Source organism: Erithacus rubecula (assembly GCF_903797595.1).
Source record: "Erithacus rubecula genome assembly, chromosome: 5".
Classification (NCBI taxonomy): domain Eukaryota; kingdom Metazoa; phylum Chordata; class Aves; order Passeriformes; family Muscicapidae; genus Erithacus; species Erithacus rubecula.
This window is the reverse complement of record NC_136687.1, coordinates 68,343,592-68,363,453: the sequence shown is the minus strand read 5'-3', so window position 1 is coordinate 68,363,453 and position 19,862 is coordinate 68,343,592. Positions and strand designations below refer to the sequence as shown.

The 19,862-nt window shown below is 52.3% G+C and overlaps 1 protein-coding gene across 1 annotated transcript in view; it reads left to right on the top strand.

Annotated features, from left to right (window-relative positions):
* Positions 1-19,862, top strand: part of ANTXR2 (ANTXR cell adhesion molecule 2) — a 72,958-nt gene that overhangs the window by 39,649 nt on the left and 13,447 nt on the right. Inside the window, exons 12-16 of the mRNA XM_079305507.1 lie at positions 1,862-1,957; positions 6,131-6,172; positions 6,700-6,795; positions 8,634-8,801; positions 9,675-9,755. Coding sequence (XP_079161633.1) covers positions 1,862-1,957; positions 6,131-6,172; positions 6,700-6,795; positions 8,634-8,801; positions 9,675-9,755 — 483 coding nt within the window. The remainder of the gene's footprint in view (positions 1-1,861; positions 1,958-6,130; positions 6,173-6,699; positions 6,796-8,633; positions 8,802-9,674; positions 9,756-19,862) is intronic.

Here is a 19,862-nt window from a genome sequence, read left to right as displayed (position 1 = left end):
TCCCCCTTTCTCTTTGGGCTTCGCCATTGCAAGACCTCTAGGCAGAGAACCTCTACTTCCCCTTTCCTGTGCCAAGCTGTGTTGTTCCAAGTACTGGGAGGCTTCCTGCCCTCAGTAGGAATAGTATACAGTATACAGTAGCTCACTGTAGATACCATGTCCTCAGGGCCAGGCGTGGCAAGCTACTTCTGGGAGAGACCACACACTTGTGCAGCCAGTGACTGTTCTGACTTAATACATATATTTTCTACTCTCACACATTTGCTGTCCTTTAATTCCTTCTGTATTACACAGGACAGCTGGAATTTGTGGAGGGAGACACAAGCCTACAGCGTTGAGCACCTGCTGTGCACCTGGGCCTTTAAATGTATCTTGCCTCAGGTGTGACTCGAGACCAGCTTTTCCACTGGGCGTGGAGCACGGAGAGAACAGAATCTCTTTTGCCCATCACAGGACTTCTTTGCTCACAGATCAGTAACTGAAAAGAGAAAAAAAAGACACATTTCTATTGTGTTCATTTCAAACCTCCCTATTGGTGCACCTGTAGAGATCAGAGATGCAGTGCAGCCCTGCAGTGTGAGGCAGGGAAGCCTGACTGAGCTGGGAGCCGAAGGAACACGCAGAGCACAAACCACAGCTCTCTGTTGCAGGGCCTCTGTCAGTGGCAGCATGCCAGCTGCACACCCAAGCAGGGTGGCCCAGCTGCAGCCTGCACCTCAGCCCTCGCAGGGAAGCAGCGCGTGGTGCCCCTGTAAGAGCTGCCAGGAGAGCACAGAGAGGGAACAGAACAGCCCTGGTGCACAGCGGCTCAGAGCGAGGGGCTGGGCACGCCTTCCCTCCCCCTGTGCTGCATGCCAGCTCCACTCTCCGTGCCCACGGCCTGCCCTGGCAGGAAGCAGAGAGCTACAGATGTGCCCAGCAGCAGTAAGAGCTTCTCAGCAGCTTTTTTGTCTCTTTCTGGTTTCTGCTCTTGGCCTGCGCTGCAGCAAAGGCGGCTCCACACAAGAACTGCAGTTTCCATAGTAGCAGATGGGCAACTCAAGAAATGGGTCACTGCTAGAACTGCTCACTAATTCTGGGAGCTGAGCAGCTGACAGCTGACTGGGAGATGAGTTACAAGTTGAAGCCTCCCAACAAACACGCGTTGCTGCAGTGAAAACAAACAGAAATGCACAGAACTGGGCACCCAGGCGCCCACTGTACCTGTGTGCTGCACTGCTCCTGGGATATAGCTCTGCTCCACCCCCATGTGCAGTGGAACACCTCGGGGTCAGGATAGCTCGTGCAGTTTCCCTGGGTCTCTCCGTTTTTCCCACCTGAAGTCTGAATAGCTTTTATTTTCATAGGGATGCTGTTGTGTTTCTGTCAGTGTTGTTCTAAAAGCCTCAAGTGTAGGAATGAAGACACCCCCAGGAAGTGGGTTGGAGGTATGGGAGGTGGGCTGCTCAGTTCTGCCCTACCAGTGTTGCTGGAAGCAGGAACACTCCCTCCTTCAGTTCGGGGTTCCCACAGCACGGCTGCAGGGAGTCAGTGTGCCACAGTCTGTGCAGGAGTGATCAGCCTCAGAGCCTCACAGGTGTACTGCTCCTAGAGACACCTTAAACTGTCCCGGCGGGCTCCCCAGTCCATGGGTGAGAGCTGTGTCCTCATGGGGGGAGAAGGGCACCTCTTAGCCACAGGCTGTGTCTGGTGGCTTAGTCCTTAGCAGGCAGTGGACGCTGTGGTTTCCTCAGTTCTCCTCTCAGGGCTGTCACTTGCATGGATTTTCCATGAGAAAGAGGGCCCTGAGCTGGGCTGAGCAGAACTAACTGTTTGGGGTGAGAGTGCAGCAGCACTGACGCTGTCCCTGCCGTCTCTGCAGTCCAGTGGCGTGGCAGCGCTCATTGCCGTCCTCGTCCTGCTGCTGCTGGTGGCACTCGGCCTGCTCTGGTGGTTCTGGCCCCTCTGCTGCAAAGTGGTGAGTACAGACCGTGGGGAACAGCCCCCGCACCCTGAGCCACGGGTGGGAAACACAGACCCATCAGGAGACCATCAGGTTCAGTCATGGGGAGGCAGCTGTGGGCACGAAAGGGCTGGGGAGAGCAGCTCCAGCTCTGGGGCTGCCCTGGGCACAGCCCCCCCCGGCCTGTGCGAGATGCACACACAGCAACCAGCACCAGCACGGTGCTGGTACTGGGATTGGGGTGGCCTTAATGCTGTGCAGATGTTACCCTGAAACCAAGGACCACTGTACAACTGCTCTCAGTAAAATTGGTATTTGTGCTCCATTATGGGCTCTCAGGTTGGAAATCCCTGTTTTTTTTTCATAATCCCTGCACACATCCATGTCTTTATCTGAGTGTGCTCTATCCTCGTCCCAGCAGCAGGAGTGCTGGTCACTTGCCTCTTGCCATTCCTTTCTGGAGGAGCAGGGAAGTTTATTATTCATACAGCTCAAAGACAGCAGGGAGGATTTGGGAAATGGAGATTGCTTCCCTGGTCTGGGTTCCTGTTCCTGTCTGGGGCCTCTGGAATGTGGGGCAGAGAGGAACTGCCCTTCTCACCTGACCATGCTGCAGCCATTGTGACCGCTGGCCCGCATCAGGCCCCTGGCTGTCCAGGGCAGGAAATCTCAGCCCCCATCTGCACCCTCACAGCCAGAGGCTCCTGAGATGAGAAAGAAAAGCCTCGCTTGGTCTCATTCTCCACAGCACAGGCCCAACAGAAATCCAGGGAGCTTCCTGTTCATCACCTTACATCCACTTGGTGTTGTAGGGTGAACCTCCCTGTGCAAAAGGAACATTACAAATCAGTAAGAAGCAAGTTCCTGGTTTTCTTATTTTAAAAAACCTAACCTTGATTCAGAAACCAGCTTCCTAAGTTAAAACTCCTACATGAAGCAGTCCAGTGGGTAGTTCTGTAGTATTAATTTCCAGCCTTATGAAACCATAGTTCTTCAAATGCTTGTGCCCTCCATCTTTCCTCCCACCTTCTGTGGTTGTTGCTTCAGAAGAAGAGGTAATCTTAGCCCTCTGTGCTATAACGCTGCTGAGTTCCAAGCCCACACGCTGTGAACCTACCACAGAATACTGATCCTTCCTTCTGGTTTTGCTGCCTGGTCCTCGTGCTGTGCCTCAGCTCCTGCCCTTCTCTCCTGGCTTGGACACGAGGCTTGGACATCTGTCACTGCAAGGGCCACTTGTGCCTTGCAGTTCTGGGCTCCAGGGCTGCGTCCCTGAGGAGAGAAGGCAGCACTAGGGCCAGGCAGGGCCAGGCTCTGCTTCCCTGGCAGAGCACAGCGCCTGGTCCCCTGGAACAAAGAGAGGAGCCCAGGAGCCAGGTTCAGGAGAAAAGAGGGTCAGGGTGCTGTGGGCAGAACAAGGGTTCTTCTTGTGGAGCCAGGCAGGTGTGCTGCCCCTGCCCACGGGCCCAGCTCCATCCTGGCTGGGGCTCAGTCTGACAGCACTCCATGGTGGGAGTCCCATGCACACCTCCTTCTCCTTCCTTGTCCCCTGCTTCCAAGGGCCTCACTGTGACAGGGCTGTCACACATCATTGCAGCCAACATCTCCCAGTGCCCACACCATGGAGTGGCACAGCAGTGGCAGTGAGTGGATCTGAGGCACTGCTGCCTCAAGCACCAATTTCTTCCCTTTTTTAGTGATTTCTTTAACTAAATCAGCTCTTGTCCGCACCCGAACCTTCATTCTTTGCAACTCACTAAATGAGATGGAGCTTTGCCCAGAGGGGCTGATGATAAAACCCAACAACCTGAGGAAGCAGCCCATCTCTCCATGAGGATGGTGAGACAGCAGCAGTATTCAGAGGCTTTGTCATTGAAACAATCTGAATCCAGTTTAGGAAAAGTTATTTTACAGTACTCTGATCTTCCTCTCTGCACTTCTGTGTGCAACTCCATGCAGAGCTGCACGTGTGCCTTGGATATCTCTTTTTCATAAACAGCTTTCTACTGATTTCACTTGAAATAGGACACAATTGAAAAGAATCCTTGTGTGTGCACATGTGATTTGAGTGTGTGAGTGTGAGAGCCTGTGGAAGCATAAGGATGCAGGCATTGACATTCCAGTGCTGTCAGCAGGGTGAGGAGCTGCTACTCAAAGCAGATTATTTTCTCACACCACTGTCACTTTTAAAACAAGTTTCATTTTCTGAAGCCATTAGAAATAACAGCTAATTAATGGATTGCTTGGCTTTAAACTGAATTTCCCCTCAAACTTCAGGGAGTTCAGGAGTTGGCACAGGAATAGATCCTCCACTTGTGGAGGTGAGCAAAAGCTGCCATTGACTGCTGCCCTAGGAAGCCACAGTGAGCTCAAACAAGTCAGGTTTCCCTTGATTGTCTAGGGTGGGAGTTGTGACTCCTACATCCCCAGTGGGTGCAGGGCCCACAGGAATTCCATCCCTCCTTGTGGAGAGGTTTGCTGGGCACGGCTCCTGTGCTGGCAGATGGGAGGTTTCAGAGTGGCACAGCTGTAAAGGGGAAGGGCAGTGCCATTTCATATGGGTACAGACAGATCTGCCTAGGAGGACTTTGTCCTATACAGTTTGCAGGCCTGACAGAGAAAGAGACTGTTTTGGGATGATGGTTAGGGACAGGTGAAATGGAAACAAGGACAGAAATTAAATAAGATGGCACTTCATTGACTGAAAGTGCTGCTTCACTTTTTCCAGTCTCCTAATTGCTTTCAGTGAGAATGAAATACCTCCAGGCTTTGGCAAATTCTACTCAGCATCCAGGTATCTCCCAGGATCTGTCTCACAGTCCTATGTTGCTGTTTCATGTAAAGTTAGGGTAGTGATTCCAGTGTGGCCCTCAGGAATGTTTCACTCATTAAATAATTACTTTGTGTTAAGTATGCTGCCAACTCCTGATGGCTGGGGAGTGTTCAGAACTATTTAAAGAAAAGTTAATGTCTGGCATGGTTTTACACCATCCTAACAGCAAAGGGATGTCTAGTAGAAATCCATTCCATATCTGAAACCTGAAGGGCTGTAGGAGACTGGTACCAGGGGTGCCATAAGTTACTTCTCCTATTGGGCAGAATTCCTTTATGCACTGCTGAAAGTCCACACCCTGTTTAGGCAGCCAGTAGTAACTATCTGAGTGGCACTGAGAACTGAAATGTAAACCCAGATGGAGTGCTCTACTGATCAAGAAAAATACGTTTCTTTCATATATTGTGCTGTCTCTGCAGTCATATTGTTCATAGGCAGTGTTTACTGAAAGTACTAGCATTAAGTAGCACAGAGTGAATACAATAAGGCATATTTCAATTAAGTCACTTAAAACCTGTATTAGATGGAGGTGTTTATCAGCATGGACAGTTTTGGAAATGTACAGACTCCTTGATATTCATGGTGTTTCCAGGCAGTACCCAAGGCCAAAACGTGGCCCAGTGTCCTCAAGGAACTCTGTGTGCTTGCAAAGCTGCTTTTGTCATGGAGGAATGGCTGTGCATTCAGTTTTCAGCGAGCCAAGGGACCCAGCGAGGGCTCCTTGCCTGCCTCTCCCCTGCTGGGACTGCTTTACCGTGAGGATGTGACAGAGGAAATGGGGAGAGATTTAAAGAGAGGTGTATGAAATGCTCCCAGGAGGGAGGGGCAGCCTCACCCTAGCAGTGCTGGAAGTACGGGAGTGTGGCTGCAGTGCAGGCACTGCACAGCCATGGAGCTGCGAGGAGGGAAATGGGAGGGCTGCGGAAGGGGCCGGGACAGGCAGAGGTGAAGCCTGAGCTGCCAGCAGCATTTCACACTTGTGACTGCCAGCAGCAGCAGCAGCAGCAGCTCGGGCCAGGGCTGTGCAGGGTGGCCTGGGAGGCGTTTCCTGCAGGACTGCTCCAGACTCGGGGGATCTCGGCAGGGCTGCTGTCACAGCGCACGGCTGAGGCTCATCCGGCCGGGAGGCACGGTGCCATGGTGCCATGGTGGCAGGGTGGCACTTCTGGCAGACGCCTGGTGGCCATTTCCAGAAGGCCTCGCTGATGGATGCCCAGGGGAGCAGCAGCAGAGGCTGCCAGCTCGCTGCCAGTCATGGGGCTTGGGTGGAAGCAGCTCATTCTCAGTGGGGGCTGTTGCCTTTGGCTGCTGCCAGTGCAGCACCTTACTGTGTCTCCTGTGTTTGGCTCTTTCAGGTCATCAAGGATCCCCCTCCGCCTCCACCAGCCCCAAAAGAGGTATGGTCTGATGGTGCTCAGGGTACCCCACTGCTCACATGGAGCACACTCCTGTGTGTCCCTGACCGAGTGCTGCTAGAGAAAGGACTGGCCCGGGTCAGTCTCTGCAGCGCACAACAGGGCTGCCAGAGACAACACATCTCTGCTCTGCCTCGCCTCAGCATGGCCTGAATTAAGCCCAGATCCACTTAGGGCCTTTATTTCAAGATAGGTTTTTTTTTTGCACATTCTGCACTGGAAGCACAAAGCTTGAATAGCCTGTCCAACATCTAAAGATTCATGTAGGATTTAGGCAGCATTTTTCCCCAGCTTTGTTATTCCAGACACTGAGGAATTCCCCTTACAAGGTAATTTCTCCCCGTCTTATGGGCAGTAACGCTCTGGAGGCTCCTCTGTCCTCAGTGTTTGCAGCCCTTTCACAGCCAACAGGGTATGCTCTGGGAACTCCAGTGAAATACACAGAAAAGACATCCGGGGGGTGTGCGTAAGTATCTTTTACAAGTCAGTATCATTTGAATGTACTTTAGGAAGAAGAACCGGTGCCCTTGCCTTCCAAGAAGTGGCCCACAGTGGATGCTTCCTACTACGGTGGACGAGGAGTTGGGGGAATTAAGAGGATGGAGGTTGGTATGATTTGGAGATGGCAGCTCCCTCAAGCACAAGCTCTCTGAGGCTGCAAGCGTGGAAACAAAGACTTGAAAGTGCACAGAAAATACAAGGCCATAATGCGTGCTTGTCTTCCCACTGGCATAAGCCTTGGAAAATTCGTTACCATATCGAACAATTCTGACCTTGCCTCTGAAAGAACAGCTTTCAGTAGTTCCATTTGACTGGAACTTTAAATAGCTGCCTCAAGACATGCTCTTTCCATCAAGCTAATGAGAAAGAGAGAGTGAGAGCCTTTTCTGCGTGTTTTGGAAGGAATTACAGTGAAACATAAGTCCCCCAAGTGTGGGCCAGCCAAATGCGCTGACAATGGTGACGCTGAGGAGAGGCTTGATCCCAGAGGGACTCGCAGCGACAACAGAGCCTGTCTTTGAAGAGACATGATAGCATCATGTTAATTAAAACAGAATGAAGAATGTGCATCCTTATGGGCACATCCTTATGGCAGGTTCTGTAGTCAAGTGAGCCTATATGGAACGTGCAGAGCAGTTCCTAACTGCAGTCCAGGAAGCTGTCTCTGTCTGAAACACCCACTTAGGCCAGACTGAGGTGTCTTGATGAAACTTTAAAAGGTACTGCCCTAATCAGCTTTGCTTGAGCACTTTTTAAATGCAGCAGCAGAACAGGCAGGTTTGAAGCTGTGTTGCTTATGTGCATTTTTTTCAGCAGTTCAGAATTGCTAATTTAGAGGAGCTTCAGATTTCACAAAAAGCAGACATTTTGTGCAGTATTTTTCAGAGGCAAACTAGGAAATGCTTTCCAACATCAAGAAATCCAAGCCTGGATTTGAAGGAAGCTATGATGGCCTCCAGGAGGGACTCCCAAATGGGATCGTGCACCACGGAACAGAAACCACGAACACAAGTGACATCAGGACCACAATGAAAGATGTTCAGCCCGTGGCAAAAACACAAACGAGGGTAGAAACTGATGATTAGGTTAGAAAACCTTTTCATCTGTGATAGGAATTTAGTGCAGGACTAAGGAGATTTAAACCAATTGAAATTCCTGCCAGCCTAATCATGGGCACTTGAAAGAAGTCTCCCTTCTGTGGGGCCGTGGCTCTGTCCATCCCAGAGCAGTGACAGGTCAGGCTGGGCACTGCTGGTCAGTGCCTCCAGGTTTGACTGCAGAGCATCACCTCTGCCCTGCTGGGGCTGGGGAGATGGGCCCAGGCTGTTGGGAGAGCAGGACAGGCCTCTTAACCCGGGCTTCCTTCTCTTTCAGCTCTATATTTTATACACTCGGAGCAGTGATTAACATGCACACTGCTGCATCTTCCACGTGCATGTTCTACATGCTCTTAGGCACGTTAGACTGTTTCATCTGCACTTCTCCAGGGTGTAGGACGACACGGAAACCTGAGCAGCTTCAAGGAGCTTCTGCTCAAACCTGGCCAAGCATCACATTAAATCTGCAGTGGGGTTCTCGAAAATTCTCTGGGCTAGGAGACCTGGGCTCAGGAATCTTGGCTTTCATAGGTGCCAGAATAAGGTCTGGTATTTTAGGAAAATAAGAAGTGGAAATTATATATTTATGTCATTACTTCGAGAAGATTCACAGATTCCCTGTGTCTCCTGTACTGCCCATGTGAAGCAAGATAGGATTTGCTTTCCCTGCTGATACTTATTTACAGACATTTACCTAAGACTGTTGCTATCATAATGAAGAGTTAATGTTCTCCTCAGTGCCTCCTCTCTTGTTTATCCAGCAGCTCTTCAGATTTATCCTCTATTATTTGCAGCAGTTTCCCTGCCCTGAGGTGCACTGACATCTGAACTCTGCCTTTCCTCAGGTACGCTGGGGCGACAAGGGCTCCACAGAAGAAGGGGCCAGGTTAGAAAAAGCCAAGAATGCTGTGGTGAAACTCCCAGAAGAACCCGAAGAACCTTTTCACCCTAAACCACCTAAACGAAAGCCTACCTCACCAGCCATGCAGCAGAAGTGGTATACGCCAATCAAGGTACCTGTTGAGTCTTTGGCAGCATTTGTTCCTGAGGGCTGGATTCTGTGTGCCTTATGCAGGCTGAGCTGCGGGTTACTTTCCAAGTGTTCCCATTCAAGTGTAATGTGCTATTCTCACAGGGAACACCTACTCAGCAGGGATGGCAGGAGCAGTTTGTAGCCCTAAATGCAATACTTGATCATTACTGCCACGTGCTGTTTGCCTCCCCTTAAAAAGGGACATATTGTACAGGGAGAGCATTAAAATCTATGGGGGCTTTCTTGGCTTAGCACAGCTAATTAAACCCTAAACTGCACAGTCTGTAGCTGCTACGCTGAGTTTTAAACACACATTGTCATGACAAACCAAGAAAAGCAAAACATTGCATAAAACAAAGTAATGCAAGAAGTCTGACAAAAAACGAATTGTTCTACCTGGCTCATAAGAGTGGTGCTCTGGGTGAGCTGCAGACAGAGCACAAGCACAGCTTACTTAGAAGGGGAGGGTAGGTGTGTAAATCCCTTGCCTTTGGGAGTTAGGAGCAGAAAGCAGACAGAAAGCTGGAGTTGGGACTCCGGATACTTCTGTCGTCCCAAGTGCCCGCGAGCCCTTTGTGACCCCCAGAAAGCCCTGAAGTGCAGACCCGTGGGACAGGCAAGGTGTGGAACCATCCGTGCAGAGCGGGGCGCCGCTCAGCCGCTCTGCTCTGCTCCCCGGACACGCCAGGAGGGCAGCAATAGCAGCAGCAGCAGCAGCAGCAGCAGCACAGGGGGTGGTGCTCGCAGGGGGCGCAGGCCGGCCCTGGCTGTGCTTGCCCAGCGTCCCCGGGCAGCCCCAGGTGGGCAGGGCGTGCTGCTGCCCCTGGCTGAGCCGCTGTGTCTGTCCCCGCAGGGCCGGCTGGACGCGCTGTGGGCGCTGCTGCGGCGCCAGTACGACAGAGTCTCGCTGATGCGGCCGCAGCAAGGAGACCAGGTGGGTGCGGTGCGCGGCACGGGGACACGGGGACACGGGGCAGGGCGGCACAGCGGGCAGCCTGAGCCGTGAACGGAGCCTGGCGCCGCCCTGGAGAGGCGGCACCCACCGTGCCTCCCGCAGGCAGAGGGACGGGTGTGCTGGATGTGCTGCGTGCCCAGGGGGAGAACTCTGACACAGGGACACCAGTCGCTCCCAGAGCCAGCCGTTTGTAAGAGCATAGGCTGCCAATGATGTACATGCAAGTTGCCTCCCGGAGCTTTGCAAAGGCGCCATGCACAGAACAAAAAGGAGAGGAAATGTGTTCCTCGGACAGCCCTTTCTCTTGGAAAGTCCGTGACCACTGGAAAAGTAGCCTCCCCCCCCAAGTTCTGCTCTGATGAGGAAACACAGCTGCTGTTTGCACCTCTGATAGTGAAACCAGATCAAATATTCTTGATTGCTGCTCCTCAGGAAAGTATCACTATAAATGCCAGCGTTTATCTCCTGGGCCCACTCCACTTCCTGTGTGTGGCACTTGGGAAGAGCCAGGGGAGCAAATGCTTTCCTGTAGTATGGCAGCAGGTCCCAGCCTCATGTACTAGGGAGCACTGCCGTGCAGAACACTGTGCATTCCACAACATGAAGACCACATAAAAGGATGAGAGGGTGAAAGGGGAGGGAGTTACATGTGGTAGAATGGGAGGTAATGGGTATTTTGATTATTTTCCTGGGATGAGGTTTGGTGCTGTTTAAAAGGATGAAGAGCTGAGACAAAGGTAAGAAGTGTTGGAAGCAGCAGAATGGCCAAGTGCCCTGCTGCAGGTGGAGAGCACAGCTGGATACAGCTGGTAGCAGTGTTACCTTGGCAGGTTAGTCACTGTTTGCGTGAATGATGCACGTAACATGGAGCAGCAATGACAAGAGCACATTTACACACAAAATACGTGACACAATACAGTCTAACAGGTAAATTCCGTGTACACAGGAACATAGAAGGGGTGCCTCAAAAGGCTAAACAGGTGTCAGTCAGGACCTGTTTCGGGGATTTCTGCCCCTAAAGGCGGGGGGTTCCTGTAAGGGTTGCCCTGGGGGCAGGCTCTACCGAGCTGTCCTGCAGTCAGATACCTGCCTTCTCTGGGTCCGACAGAAGCAAGGCTGGCCAGCACCTCGGCTTGTGAAAAGCAGAGGGGTGGCTCAAGGGAAGAGGAGTGATGTTTGTGCCTAAAGGAATGGGGGCGCGTCACTGCAGAGCGCCATTTCTGTCTGCGCAGTGTTTGCTGTCAGGGAAGAAACGGTGTCTCGTTCCTTGTTGCTGGCGCACTGGGTGGAGATGCCACGGTGGGCCCCCGGTGTGTGCCGGCGCGCGCACGCACACAGAGCTGCGGAACTGTTGTGTCGCTGTGTCAGCACCCGTCAGTTCCATCGTGGAGGGGTCCGGTGCTGAGCTGCGGTCCCTGGCGGGGCAGCGGCAGTGGAGCTGGCGCGTCCCCGCGCTGTCGGGCTGTGCCGGGCAGGGCCGAGGCGGCTCCGCAGGCTGCCGGCGGCGGGGCAGCGCCCAGGTGCGGGCTCGGGAGCCGCCGCGGGCGCAGCTGTGCGGTGCCGGGGCGCGGGGGGCCCGGGGCCGCTCGCCAAAGGTACGCGGCTGGGACACAGCTGCTCCCCGGCTCGCCTCAGGCACAATGGCAGAGATGCAAGGCGGGCCGGCTGCGCTGGGGGCCGCGGACGCGCAGCCACTTCAGAGACAGCTGCGCGCCGCGGCAGCTGCGCCGCGCTCCCGGCGAGGGACGGGGACAGCAGGTACGGACCCAGGGCCCCGCAAACTGCCTCCATTAAGCCACGAGCGCTTTTGAAGGGCTCCCATCAAAAGGAGCAAGTCCGCAGCAGGAGATTTCGGCTGCAGAGCCATGTGGTGTTTGCTGCGCTAACAAGGTAATTTATAAATGATGCATTACCCTGTGTCTGTGCTCCTAGCTAGACTTCCTCCCTTTTGGTTTATTAAAGGGGCAAAAAAACCTGAGCTGCAGTGGTCTGGGCTACTCTGATGAGCCAGTTCGGTGTCTGAGGTCTGCGCTGAACTCCTTTTCCCAGGAGTCTGAGGCTGCCCAAGAACACAGCCTGGCACAGGGGCACAGCACAGCCTCAGGGGCCTGGCTTTCCCTCTAAATCCTTGTATTTGTCCTCTAACTCCTAGTTTAGCACCAAGAGGCGATCCTCAGCAGTCTGGGCTCTTTGTCTGAGCTTGCTGCAATGTGATGGTGGCTGAGGCTCTGATCCTGTGTGCATTTATGCACACAAAGAGGTCCACAAATAGCCCATGGAACTCGTAGTGAACATTTTGCCCAATCAGGATGGAAATAGGAGTCAGTGGTGAAAGAAAAGAAAGACTGCACTTCACTGTAGAAGAATCAGAAGAGAGATCTGTAGAATGCTTCCAGCTTTTACTTCCATGTACAAACCAACAAACTTAAAAAGGAAGACACTTGCGGTTCTGATTTTAAGCCTGTTAGCAGGTAGCTGCTTTAAAGGTCTTTTCTAATAATGGCTGCAGAGTTGACACAAACATCTGTTTAAACTTCTATTTTGAGCATCTCTGCATAGTACAGAAGTAAATACATTGTGCACGTGTGCCACGTAACCCGTAACCTCAGGTGCTTTCAGGAGGCTGCCTGGCAGTTAGCTGCCCATCCCGACTGGAGCTGCTCTCCTGGCAGTCGGATTTGCTGCCAGTCAGGGGAAGCGGGAGGGAACCATCTTGCTGAAGAAAGGATGTTGTGCTGGTGTCAGGAGAAACAGGGATATTTTCCCAACTACGTAGGCAGCAGTTCTTGGCACTGCCTTCCTTGGTGCAGATGAGTCTGCTGCTCTCTTAAACGAGCCTTGGGGGCTCATCCCTCTGTGAACATTGGTAAGAATGAGAGCGGGAGGAAACCAACCTGCCTGGCAGTTCCAAGGCCATGCTGCACGGGATGATGGTGTGGAGGAAGGAGCAGGGGAAACAGGCTGTGCCACAGCTCCCCTGCCAGCACACGGGCAGCGGGTGCCCAAGGCAAGGCCAAGGAAACCTTTCTGTGAGCAGGGCAGGGCAGGGCAGGGCAGGGGCTGGGAGCCACCGAGTGTTTGACTGTGCAGGATGCCCAAACAACAAACGCTTTTCCCTCAGCCTCAGGACACCTTTGTGTGGAGTGAGCTGCAGCAGTGAGGCCCCGGGCCAGCTCCCTGCCCCGAGTGCTCTCTCCTCCCCGTGAGCTGGCGGCGGCAGGGCAGCTGGCTGGGGCTCAGGATGGCCGCTGAGCTAATCTCCAGGCTTTGCTCACGAAGGAGGCAGCAGATAACAGGATTAAAGTTTCCCGACCCAGGGTTTTCACAGCCCGAGATGCGGGTGGAGGGGGAGACAGAATGACTTCTGTCATTAATCTTAATTGATTGCCAAGAGGTTTTTAATCTGGCTTATTAATTAGGAAGGTCCTTAACACACTGTCTATATATCAACATCAGATGCTCTTTTGGGACTTTGGGGACATATGGCCTATCTATATTTACATTCACACAATTTACACATACATACATCGCTGTATGGGAGCTGCTCGCACGGGTAACGCACACGGAGCGCCGAGGAAGTGTCTGCGTTCACACACTCCTCAGCAAAAGGGGATGGAAATGACTCAACACCTTGCACAAGGGTTACATTCCCACATGATGAACTCACATAGCTCTGTTTATACTGATAAACACGTTAATCCAGATCAGTTTTATGTGCCATTTATCTAGATTAATGTTCAAGCGGCATTCTTGGTTTGGCAGATTTAAGTGAGAGGCCCCAGTGTTCTCCCCCAGACCAGGCTGTGGTTCCACTGCCATTCTGGAGGAGATCAGCACAAATACTCGTTTTAACAGTCAGGTGGTCCTGGAAACAAGTGACCAGAGCCAGAGATGCTGTGGCACGGGAGGCAGTGACAGAATGAGGTGAACAGAAGCAGGCTCGTTTCCTTGTCACTTCACTGGCCTCTGCTCTGCTGACCAACAGCAAAGGCATGTGAAAACACCTTGTTTTTAGAAAGTGAGCTTGTGTCTCACCGGGGGGGGGGGGGGGGGCGTCACCTGCCACAGCTGCGGCAGCCCGAGCTTGTTCACTCACCAGGGTGAGTTGTTATCAATCTATGGTAAACTGCAGCTACTGGAGGTCAGAGGATGCTTAGATGTGCCCACCCAGGCCCTGCCTCACCTGGGGCTCTAAACCTGCAAGCAGTTGCATGTATTAATCCTTTTGTGCACAGCATAATCCAAAAGAGGGCAGGGGGAGGGAGCTGTTTTCCCCTACAGCTCTTCAAAAGTTGGGAAGAACTACAGCACAGATACTGCTGGATGTGTCTGCTGCATGGGAGAGGCAGACAGTGGGGAGACAGAGAGAAGGAAAGTGATCCAAAATTATATTTACTGACTCCAGTCTTACTACTGTATCCCTATAATTCAAAATTACTTTTCTTCTGAAATTAGCTCTTGCATTTCTAAGTCCATTCTGAACTACAGATCCATAAAACTTTAACAGAACCCCATAACACTTGAGCTGTTTGCACTCTGAACTGGCCAGGTGACCCCCAGGCAGAGCATTTCCTGCCCACTGACTGTGGGCTGGCTGTGTCACAGCCTGCTGCAATTTAAACGCTGCCTCCAAGGAAGTGAATGCCATTTGCAGCCATGGTTGCTGCTGCTGCTGCTGCTCCCTGGCACAGAGGGCCTGTGGGTGCACGCAGCTCTGTTCCCTCCCAGCCACTGCAGCAAGGGTTCTGTAACTTGTAGAGCTGGTGGGCAAATGCTACACGAGCCCAGCCACTGCAGTTCAGCTGGGCTCAGCTGCAGCCAGGCTCCACGCCGTGCTGGACTGGTGCCAAGGAAGAGGAGCAGCGTCCCCGGCCTGCAGCCTCCTCAGGATGGGTGACACATCTGCCTGTGAACACGACCTTGGGGCTGGAGGACAGCACTTCCCTGCTGCAGCTTCCTCTGTGCTCTGGGGCTCGGTGCTGCTCCTTCCTAAGTATTGCTTGCTTCTCAGACACATTTCTGCCTGCAGTTTTCTCCCACAGCCTTGCCCTGTCTTTACTACTTAGTCCAGCTGGCCACACAAGCAGTGTAAAGCACTTTGATCCATTGAAAAAGGACTAGATTTTCTTGGAGATCACTACCACCTTTTTGCAGAGAAACAACAGAAATTTTTTACTAGTGTGAAAGAGAAGTTCCCCTTCTGGATGCAAACTGTGCCTGTCTGAGCAGAGGAGAAGTGAAGGTGCAAAGCACACAGGAGCTTGCACCGTGTTTTGCATCTTTCTGTACCCAAGTAGATGGATGACATTTTACATTATGGTAAAACACAGAACCTGCTGAAATCTGGAAAGGCTGTAGAATGAGGTGCAGAGTAAGCACATTATGGTGCAAAAGGAAATGGATTGTTTAGCGTTGAACGTTCAGAGCAGCAGCCAGGGGCTCAGAGGATGTCCCTCCATTCTGGGCAATGAAGGATGTCCCCGACCCAGCTGAGCCCCTGTGAGTTAGGGAGTCTCCCAGACACTCTGAGTAGTGCCACAGGGCACCTCTGCTCACCCAGGGGAGCCACAGGATGTCTGAGGGCACTCCCTCTTCCTAGGGCTGCCTTGCTGCCCTTTTCCCAGCTCTGTTTGCCCACAGGGAGCTGCGGGTGCCTGTCTGGAACCTGGAGTGTCTCCCGCAGCCCAGGCACAACCAGCCACAGGCCATGTGCTGCCATGCCTTTACCAACACAGCATCTTTAGGCAAAGGCCCCCAGTGAAGCGGGCAGAGCAGTGATGGGAATGGCCCTGGCACGCTGACAGCCATGGGACCCCTCTGGTGACAGCCCGTGCCCAGCAGCTGCTCACAGGCCACGGGCCCAGTCAGCTCCGTGACTATGGCAGCACACTAAGGGTCTGCCCTCTGACAACACCTACAGCAAAAGGGAAAGGGGTTGGGAGGACTAGGACAACATAATGGACAGACCTTTTCCACTGTACCTAGGAATCTGTGCATTGCAACTGTGGCAATTCCCTGAAACAACTCTCCTCCTCTTTCCTTCAGTTTTTCCCATGCTAATTGTAATTAAGGCCCTTTCCTTCCAAGCCAGCCACATCCCCAGCTGGCAGTCCGTGAATGCTCTGAGGCACTCTGGGCATGGTTGATGTCAGTCTGTCCTGATTTATAAACCCACAAATGCTGTGCTTCCAGAAGGAGAGCAATGCTGGGGGAGTTTGGCTCAAAGAAGTGAGGACTAACGCTGTGTGCTGTGTCCCCCTGCAGCAGGGAGGATGTGCCTTCCCACTGGGGCACAGCCTTATATCCCTAAATGCAGCGTGTCCTCTGGGCACAGCGACAGGGCTCTCCCGAGGGACAAGGGCAACTGAGGCACATGTGCTGAGGTGATGTCAGCCCCAGGCAATGACACAAATCCACGGCCGGGAGGGGGAAGAGATGGCTCTGGTGAGTTTTGAACACTAGCTGGGAGCAGAGGGTCGCTGATGCACGTGAAGGGGTTCACGGTGCGTTTCTAGGGGATGGAGATGGGAGAGTTAAACGGTAAAATCAGTGACAAGGGCACTTCGTGCAGAAGAAGAGAAACATAAAACAGGTTTTCTCCCATCGACACATTCTTACTTGTTGCAGAGCTTGAGGGCGGAGATTTCCCCTCATACACAGACTAAAGCCAAGCCAAGTCAGATCTTATGCCAGTCTAGAATGACCTACACAAACCCACCTGCATTTTAAAAGGACTGCACTACTTAGGTAGAAAGTTGTTGAGATGGCTCTGAAGGGCAGTTTTATGAATAACTGCTTCACCCATTGTGTTCAGGCTTAGCCACGTGCCCCACGTCACACTGCACCACCTGTCAGCCAGGAGAAACACTGGAAGCACTGATGCCCTGGTGTGTGCTGCATGCTCAGGGACAGCCTTTGCTGTGCTTTTGTCACTGGAGCTGCTCTGCAAAGGCCAGTGAGGTGCAGAGGAGATGGCTGGGAGGAGGGAGCAGGACGTGGTGCTCTGGGCTCGCTGCCGCTCTGGGGTCAGGGTGCGTCCCCCGCCTGTGAGAGGCGCTCTGAGCACCCGCAGAGCCCCCAGCGCCTGCAGCCGGGCACCGTCCCCAGCAAACGAGCCAGGGGACCCTGCTCCTGTGCACCCCTGCAGGAGCAGCACCAGGGGACACCAGCCTCACCCGAGCTGCTCGCACCTGCACGTCACAGCAAGGGCTGTGCTTCCTCTGCCACCGGGGCTGCAGGTCTGTCTGTTTCCATGGTGTAACCGTGGCCACACGCACCCCAGCTTCCTAAGGCTGGTATTTTCAGATGTGCTACTCAGATCTATTTTAGGGGTTCTTCCCACTGCAAGTCTGTGATGAGCATTAGAGCTTTAAAGCACTGCTTTGGGAAGCTGTTATCAGTAGGTATTAATCATTGAACACTATACCTTCTGGAAAAGTTGTTTCATCACTGGAAAGTGACCTTGCTAGAAGAGGCAGAGGGAGAGAGAGGCGTATGGTGCCTCCTGAGAGAAAGTGGAGTGATGCGTGGCAAGAGAAGACACTAAAGATTTATTGTCTGTGGCAAAAGAAACACAGATCTCTGCTTGTGCAGTAAGTGTTTTTGACATCGTATGCCATAAAGAGTGACTGGATGCTGTAGTTAGAAAGTGTTTCACTGAAGGGAAATAATAGACATTTTCACAGTGCTGTGTCTATTAAGCGTCCAGCCGAGTGGCTGCGCAGCTGGGCTGGCCCTGAGAACTCCAGAGTTCAGGCAGTTCTGAGTTAAAAGGCAGCTGGATAATCCTGAGAGAGGACACTGACAATTTATCTGTCTTCAGAGAAGATCCTTTGGCTGGTACAGGTTCTTATTGCCTGACAGAACACCACTGGAGACAAGTTCAACACCAGCACCGTTTGAACACCTCACATGGAAGTTTCACTCATTAAGCTGGCCCTTGCCTTTTCCCTGCAATTTCTCTTTCTCCCAGTTGCTAGTGCAGTAGTGTGCTTGTCTCCCATCCCAGTAACACTGGGAGTTGGAGTTGTCCCTTTGCTCTAATGGTTTAAAGAGCCCTAGAGAAACAGGGATTCAGTTTAAAATAAAAGCTGGGAGGAGCCAGCGCTCAGGCTCCCCTCTCACCCTGCAGCTGCCTCTGCCAGGCTGGAGAGCGAGGTGTGGCCAGAGAGCTCCTCCATAAATCATCATTAGGCGCCCGTGCAAATAGAGCAGCCAGGCCCAGGCGCACAATTAGGCCCCTAATTACGGTGCCAGTGCAGTTGCACGCTTTGCTGCAGTGCCCTGTGGCCCTGGGAGCTGGCCCAGGCAGGCGCTGGGGTGGCACCTCTGGGAAGTGTCCCGGAGGGCAGAGGCGCCCAGGGCACTCAGAACTGGGTCTGCCCGGGCACAGCCCACGCCTGGGGCACTCCTCCTTGTCTTCAGGGGGTGACAGTGACAGAGGGGACAGGCCACAGCACAGGCCTGTCACTTCTGCCTCTTTCTGCTGCAGCTTCTGTTTGTTCCTTTCAACAAGGCAAAGAGGGGAGTGCCCAGCCAAGTGGCGTCCGTGATAGAGATGACAGCCTAGGAGCGTGTGACTGAAACTGCAGCCAGGCTGATCCCAAAAGAACACGCCGGTTAAAATAACTGCTGTCACTGCTCAGGGACAGCATTGTCTGTGTGCAAATGCCTGATGTGGGGCTGTGTTCCCAGCCACGATCCTGGGGGCCAGGCTGCTCAGCCACTGCTGCCGGTGCCTCACCTGAGAGCAGCAGAGAGTGGCTGGGAGCTGAGGCCGGGCACTGGGGCAGCAGCAGCTTTAGCCTCTGCTGCTCCCTGCACAGCTGAGGCGCCACCAGTGGCTTCGGCTCTCTTCACCTCTGCCAAACGTTTTCAACCCTTAGCAGCTGAGGGATGAGTTCCCAGTCAAGAAAAATGAACTGCACTTGTCCTGTGCCTGCTCAACACCCTATGATGCATTTTCTTTATTCTCAGTCTTGTAAAACCAGCAGTGCCTTGCCCTTGATGATGTGTTGGCAATTTCTTGGAAGGAATTTGAAGGAATTCCTCATTTGGAATTGAAAGCTTGTACTAAAAGTCTGACAATAAGACTTGTTGGAGAGAATTTACTAGCCAAGGAGTGAAGATACAATCCTACATTATAAAGTCACAGACCTGCTAAAATTACTGCAGTTTTTAGTTTTAAAATGCATGTACTTTGTACAGTCTGAGGTGCTGTTCAAAGCAACTTTTCTGTGTCAGAGGATCTTCATTAGGTTTATTCTGTGAAGACCATAAAAGCAGGATTTCTGAATCCAGTCTGGATTCAGGAGGAGAGGCTGCCTGGGCCTCAGTTCTATCCATTTTCACCCCACCTGCTATGGTCAGGCCATAGCTGACAGGTGTTTGTGTTTCATTCCTGTGTTCACCACCACTACTTAATCCTAAGGAAAGCCATCATTTTGCTTAGGAAAAATGCAAAGTTTCACATTTTTTGTAGTTTCTCACCCGTGCTTCCAAAGAATGGGTCTATGTCCCAAAATCCCACTAGAACATCCAGCACGTGAGTCAGGAATTGTAGCTGTATTTGGGAAAGTCAGTTTCACTGCACTTTGATGCAATTATGCAATTATTACCTGGGTTAGAGACACACCTGCACTTGTAAGCTCTTGCATCCCTGTCTCCTCAGCATTTCCCATCATTTGTTACCATCTCTGTGACAGAGGAGGAACAGACACTGTATTTTCTGAATGTCACTATCAAGTCTACAGTGATTTATTCCTATAGGCTCTAACTGAATTAAAATCTTAATTAAGCTTATGCCACTTTTTTCTTCATTTTAATTAGGAACAGCCAAATCACTTGTCTGGGGGAAGGAGAACGAAAAAGATAAAGAGCAGCAACACATTTTTTCTCTTGTGTAGTAGTATTAATGAAGCTGTGGTGAGAGTGTCCTCCCAAAGAGGCCCCACAGGGCTGGACAGCTAACACAGTACAGCCAGCGCTGTGGTACAGGAAAGCTCAGTTTTCCACAGAAGTACTTTCCTTGAGTGTCTCCTGGTTCACTTCACACTGAACTTGTACAGTCCTCACTGTAATGGACAG